At 36.8% G+C, this 7,051-nt stretch overlaps 1 protein-coding gene across 1 annotated transcript; it reads left to right on the top strand.

Annotated features, from left to right (window-relative positions):
• Positions 1-469: 469 nt before the first annotated feature.
• LOC113348591 (tobamovirus multiplication protein 1-like) lies at positions 470-4,603 on the top strand. Its single transcript, XM_026592427.1, has 11 exons — positions 470-978; positions 1,183-1,273; positions 1,357-1,409; positions 1,883-1,975; positions 2,191-2,262; positions 2,838-2,910; positions 3,024-3,069; positions 3,170-3,233; positions 3,479-3,532; positions 4,051-4,128; positions 4,210-4,603. The coding sequence occupies exons 1-11, from the start codon at positions 826-828 to the stop codon at positions 4,300-4,302; spliced, it is 870 nt and encodes a 289-aa protein (XP_026448212.1). The 5' UTR covers positions 470-825; the 3' UTR covers positions 4,303-4,603.
• Positions 4,604-7,051: the final 2,448 nt, after the last annotated feature.

Below are 7,051 nucleotides of genomic sequence, written 5' to 3'. Positions count from 1 at the left end.
CCCTTGCTGCAGAAGATCCATGGATGTCTTTGGAGACCATTATGCCGTGGAAGTTGAGCAGAAATTTAGGAAGGCTGGGGAGGTGGTCAGGAAGGAAATTTCATTAGGCTTTATATCTAATAATGTAAACGCACTCCGATTCGTGGATATTCTTGTATACAATTGGGAGGATGGGAAAGATGTTTCCATGAATGTAGGTATCACCTTTCACAAGCGCCAGCACTCATCACTTCACACCGGGTCGTACTATTTTGGCAGTTGTCACTTGAAAACGCAATAAATATATGGAGATGTGCTACATGGATATAGGTATGGTGTTTTGGCCTTCACAACTTTGCACGAATTGGGTGACGAACTGATTTCGTTCTTAAAAAAATATAAATAGAAAAAACTAAATAGAAAAGAGTACGCATCCACTTAAAAGAAAGGGAACGTACACGCCTGTTATAGAGGGTATACAAATATGGATTTTGATCAACAAGACGGATTAATTTAAGAGCAATAATATACTAATAATTTGTTGGATCAAAGAGGAACGAGGAGAGATTAGAGAATTAAACAGAGAGAAAGAGAGAAAGTACGAGCAGCAGTGGCAGTAGACTTTGTTTTTCACACCAACCAAACACTCCTTCCCTCTCTTTGATTTATTGGAGACTCAGAGACTGGCTGCCTGGCTGGCTGGTTCGCTGCTGGCTGTTAGATAGAGAGAGAGATCTTCTCCTCCTCCTCCTTCTACTTGTCTCTCTTTCTCTGGTCTCTCTCTACTTTCAAAAACCTCTTCTTCCCCGATTCTTGGATTCCATCTCTCGGGAGAAGAACCCATTAATGACGAGATTACCCTTCAATATCTCGACGGCAATGGATTTCACAGCTCCGGCTTCTGATTGGTGGAACCAAGTTAATGAGTCAACTCAATGGCAGGATGGAATCTTCTTCTCTCTTTGTGGTGCTTATGCCCTAGTTTCTTTAGTTGCTTTGGTTAATCTCTATCCTCTTTTGATTTTAAGTTTGTGTTTGACTTCAGTAGATTAGGTTCTTTGATTCTTTTGAGCTTTGATTTTAGTTATTTTAGTTGTTGTTTGGATCAAGATTACAAAGTTATCAGCTTAAAATGCGAATTTAGTACCATTTTTTTTTAAAAATTTGGGCTCAAGGCAATTTTTTTGGGTTTGTATGGTGCAGATTCAACTCATAAGGATTGAAGTTAGAGTGCCTGAATATGGATGGACAACGCAGAAAGTTTTTCATCTAATGAACTTTATCGTAAACGGAGGTGAATAATCTGTTTTTTTTTTTGTGTGTGCGCAATTAATTTGATCACGTTTTTAACTCATATCGACCTATTTTGTATTTCAGTGAGGGCAATCGTATTTGGGTTTCATAAGCAAGTTTTCGTTTTCAAGATTAAGGTAACATTTTCAAGAACTTACTGGTTTTGTCAAGGTGAATTCGTTTAGAATTGATTATGTACATATGTTTGTGTCGGCTAAAGTTGTCTTTAAAACAGTTTTATTTTGCTTTCCAATTAATCAGTAATTTGATCTAGAGGTTGCGTAAAACCACAAAAATGGTAGTTTAGATACTTGTTTGTGTAGGAGCAAATTGCGAAGCTTGGGTCTTTGTTATCCAACAAAAATAGAGGATAAGCTAGAATGCAAAAAAGTAATTCTTGTTGATATGTTTAAAAGATGGATGTACTTGCAAATAATTCAGCTAAGTACCTATCTGCATTAAATGAATTGTAAGACTTCGGTTAGGACGCATTTTATTAACTATGGACTCGAAGTGTTGGGGTACAAATACCATGTTTGCAAAAAAAGATGTAGTTTATTATTTGTGCGATCAAGGGGTCTGATATGAACTGTTTGTTTGCTTGTGACAGGTGTTTACTTTGATGCTAGTGGAGTTTCCTGGACTGCTGTTTTTCTCTACCTACACGCTACTTGTCTTATTTTGGGCAGAGATATATCATCAGGCAAGTAAGAAAATTGCTTCTGTATCCTACTTAAACACAAGGCAGCAATTGCAGTGATGTTATCAATTGTGATTGATTCCTTCACGAGTGAAAAAAGGATTCCTAAGGAATACCAAAACTGAAATAACAAGCGTACAACTCTCTTCAAGAAAAACTTCTGCGTGTGTTACTGAACCAGAAAGTAAAGGTGTAATTCAATTTCTAAATGTGGACAGGCAAGAAGTCTTCCGGCGGATAAGCTCAGGATTGTGTACATTTCAGTCAACGGTGGAGTATATCTCATACAGGTGCACTCTTCACCCAAATCAAATTGTCATTTATAGTTCTTAGTATTTGTAACATTAAGTATTAACTCAAAGAGTAAAATTGAACTTCTTTCTGCCTCCTGGTCTTCTCAGAGTACATTTAGTGTTTACCTACTTGCTTTATATCTCATAATGCTCCTCAAGAAGTAGCTATGCTTCACTGTATTAGACAGGATTAGACATTTGTTTTATTTGCAATTTAGATAATTTCACAAATCCTACACAGGGAAGTAGGGGCGTGAAGCAGCACTTTTTCCTCAGTGTCACAAGGCACTCTTAATTTCAATTGTTTGAGAAAATGTTCTCCTTGGTTACAAATTGTATTTATCAGTTATCACCCAATTCTTTGATCTATGTTATTCAACTGTGTGAAAAAGAATTAAAAAAGAAGAACTAGCAAAATCTTGTGATCTCCTGTCTGAACTAAAAGTTTGTTTAGTATGTTGAATGAAATACGTAATGCACTAACTTACTAAATTGAAGATAGAAATTAGGCAATCAGACTTTTAATTTCCCCCGCTATGCTTATGTGGAAAATAACAGATTCTTAATATCAGGTTTGTCTCTGGATATACCTGTGGATAAACGACAATGATGTTGCAGAGTCTGTTGGGAAGATATTTATGGCAGGTGTAGTTTTATTGCCAATCTTAGGAATTGAGGTCCTTAATTTCACCTACTTGGTTTTGTGCATTTGATCGCTTTCTTTCCTTTGAATGCTTGCTTCCTTTCTTGCTTTTCAGTGGTGTCACTCATTGCTGCGCTAGGTTTCTTGATTTATGGAGGAAGGCAAGTCCTCTTTCTATACAATTTTCCTCATAGTGGATATGGTTCTATCCCATGGCTTTAGCTTGAAGTAGATAACAAGTTATCCATTTTAATGTTGCAGATTATTTTTCATGCTGCGGCGGTTTCCTATCGAGTCTAAAGGGAGAAGAAAGAAGCTTCATGAGGTAATTACTGTCCCATTTGTAGGCTGCCCATCAATCGTGTATCTTAGTTGCAGGCAACATTTTTTTCCAATTCAGGAACATAGCACATAAATCAACAAGCATGAAATGAAACTCCATAGTATATTAGCAAGATATATCGAAGGACGTTGAATCTCATGCAGCGTTCTCTTTGCATCAAATGTTTGAGAATATTCTTTTTCTTCTCCAACTTAAACCTTATTAATGTTGTCCGGAATCTGATTCAGGTTGGATCTGTCACAGCAGTATGTTTCGCCTGCTTTCTCCTCAGGTGCTTTGTGGTGAGTGCCCTGAATTTAGTAGCTATTGAATATGCTATTTGTTTATTTCTAACGGCTTAGCTAAACATGTCAAGTGAATGAAAACCTTAAGGATATAAAATATAGGTCTGGCGAATGTGTGTATAAATATACTTCCTTGCGTACTTATAATTAACTATGTTTTAAAAAGCTATGATATATTGGAGAGTTGCAAAAAGAATAATCATAGGGTTAGGATAGCTAAGACTTGTGTTGTCGGGATGGTAAAGCTAGGAAACATCTTAATGCCTGAATTCCTGGGATGTGATCCTTAATTATCACGGAAGAACAAAGAATTTGCAACAAGAGAACCAGACCAAATTTCAGAGATGCATGATTTGATGATCTCATTTTTTGTGCTAGTTGAGTGCATGTAATATGCAACTGTAAAGCATGGAAAGATACAGATTTGAATTTCAAGTTCAGTAGATACGTAATGTATATTTCTTGATGTTCTGGTACACCACGTTGTTACCTACTCATAATATGTTCATGGGCAGGTTGCTTTATCTGCATTTGATAAGGATGCCTCTCTCGACGTTTTGGATCATCCAGTTCTGAACCTAGTGTATTACTTGGTACGCTTTGCGACCTTAACTTGTTATATTTGCTTCAAAACCATTTTCTAACTTAATTATTGTCCAAAAATCGAACTACAGCTTGCTGAAATTCTACCATCAGCTCTTGTCCTCTTCATCCTGCGCAAGCTTCCTCCCAAAAGGGTGTCTGCTCAATATCACCCAATCCGCTAAGGCATTTTTCTGGTTGTGTAATTTATGTATACATATCTTTTCAGTCTCCAGGAGAACCTTTTGTACTAGGATTATGATAGATGGGTTTTGGTTAAATGGGATTCATATGTCAATAACCCAAAATTGTGATATTTCAGCGGGGAATTTTCTGAACAATTGTGGCAAAAGTTCAATGTTTGAGAGTTACAAAATTATTTTTCCCACGTTGAAGCTGGGAAGCTATTTATTTCCTTGGTAATTATTTATTTGGCATATAGAGTTGAATGAGTGATGATAAATCAATCTAACACTTTTATTTTCACACATTGAGCGTTATTTTTGTGAATAAAATCAAACCGTTACGAATTTGAAGCTAATATTTTGGGGATATGTTCTTCTTATATATGTTCTCAGCAAAAATAAGCTTATTCCGAAACGTGAAACATCACCATATGCTATTTTGAAAATGAGCCGTCGAAAACCAACTGATTTGTAACCATTGAAATTAAGATAGGTAGTTGAGGGTGTCATACATTTTGGAATGTGCTAATTTTTGGTAGGCATATAGAGCTTTTGCAAGAGGAACATATTCCAAAATATCATGGCTAAATTGGGGCTTACCGTGATTAACTTGGGCCTATGACTAAAAAATAAAAAGTGTCATTAAGAAGTAATCTCTAGAAACCCCTTATCCTCCTATTTATGTTAATGGCTAATATGCCCTTATTCATTAGTGATGATTAATTGAGTTAGTATTAGTGAAATTAATTAGCGTTTGAGCTTGATTATAGTGTTAGGATTAGAGTAGAAATTCATTTCCTCTTTTAAGGTTTGGAGGGAAAAAAGAAAAAACTAGGGTTTGTGCTTTTCTTAGCAAAAATGAAAATAGTGACGATGAAGACTCTAGTAGTGATGAAGAAGTGGGTGTATCAGATAATCATGATTTCGATCCTACCGAATTGGATAATTTTTTGAATGAAAAAGAGCATGACAACTAAAGTATGCTTGAGGATATTATTCAAGCACAAGAACAATATCTCCAGGAAGAAGAAGGTGATAATGCTTCAAATAGACAGGTATGAGTTGTAATGATCCATAAACATCTATTTGCATGTCTAGATCGCCCACAAAGAAAAAAATCAAAAAAAAATCCCAGAATCGGTTTATTCAATATCACCACATAAACCGATTCTGGATAAAATCCCCAAATTGGGTATCATAATCGGTCGTTGTTCATCACCATATAATCCAATTGTGGTAAATTTTTGGCGCGATGGGTACGTGACCAAAATAGGTTTTTGTTGGTGATGTACATATGTCGATTCCTTCACTTGGATGTTCACGTAAAATACACTAAGTTCACAATCGGTTCATTTATGTATATATGTAATCCGATTGTGGAGACGAAATGATACATGAATATAGATGACGAAAATCGGATTACATGTTATGCAATGTGAACCGATTGTGAAATATGGAAATTTTTCTCTGAAATCATCAAGTCCTTAATCGGACTTTATAATTGCTCATATAATCTAATTCCTGTCAATCGGTTGTCTCGACTGTGACACATAAACCGATTCTAAATCCTACACCTTTCGATATATGTTATAGATTGTTGAGGCGTTCGACGAAGATAAGCCCCAAAGTTGTATCTCTGCTGGGTGCTGATACCCCTGCCCACTATTTCACCGACTTGGAATGGAAAGAAAAGAAACGATGCAATGCAATAGTTTATAGACAAGGGCATAGAGATCAAATGCGCATTAGTTTTAGGTCGTCGTTCAAAAAAAGATCGTTTAGAACTTGTTTGTGAGAGAGGTGGAAAGCAAGAAAGTCACTGGGGAAAGGACAGACCATACGCGAAGAAGACGACAAGGGAATAAATTACTAAATCAAAGAAGTATGGTTGCCCGTTTAAGATTATAATTAATAGACCCAGTGGACCCAATGGCAAGGTATACAAGCTCGATAAAGTGATGAATAGTTGTCATAATCATGATGATCCGGAATATCTTATTGGACACACGGCCGTTTGTGGGTTTAAACCACATCAATTGGAAACGGTAAGGTCGATGAAAGCGTGTAAACCAAGTGACATCCTTAGGAAGATTAAGGAGGATGATAAGGATAACTTTTCCACTTTGAGGCAAATTTCCACGACAAGAGCAGCCTTTAGGAAGAGGGAATGGGATGGTAGAGCGGTTATGGAACAATATCAGTGGTTAGACGATCAACACTGATACACAATGAGGAAGTAGGTATTGGAAGGCAAAGTGACTCGTATTTTCTTGGCGCATCCGGAGATGATCAAGTTGGACCAATGCTTCTATCAAATTTTGTTAATAGATTGTACGTACAAGACCAACAAGTAAAACCTGTCATTGTTAAACATAGCTTGCTATACTTCCGACAAGCAAACTTTCACGGTAGCATGGGGGTTTATGTATCGGGAGACTGATGTGAGTTTTACTTGGACTCTAGAGACCTTGAAGGAGATATATCATGGCCATCAAACTCCGAGGATCATAATAACGGATAAGGACCAAGCACTAATGAATGCCATATGAGTGGTTTTTCCGGACGCTAAACATTTTCTTTGCACATGGCAAATAGAATGCAATATTAGAAGTAATTGTAGAGGTCATGTCCAAAGGCCAAATCCACAAAAAGGTACCGCTCGTGAAAAGGAGGAAGATGAGCGTCTTCAAAAACTAACTCCGGAACAACGAGAGGAGGACAAGAAGAAAATCAAATCAGAGTATGAAGC

The sequence above is a fragment of the Papaver somniferum genome, chromosome 2 (genome assembly GCF_003573695.1).
Source record: "Papaver somniferum cultivar HN1 chromosome 2, ASM357369v1, whole genome shotgun sequence".
In the NCBI taxonomy this organism is placed as follows: domain Eukaryota; kingdom Viridiplantae; phylum Streptophyta; class Magnoliopsida; order Ranunculales; family Papaveraceae; genus Papaver; species Papaver somniferum.
This window is presented reverse-complemented; position numbering and strand designations above follow the sequence as displayed.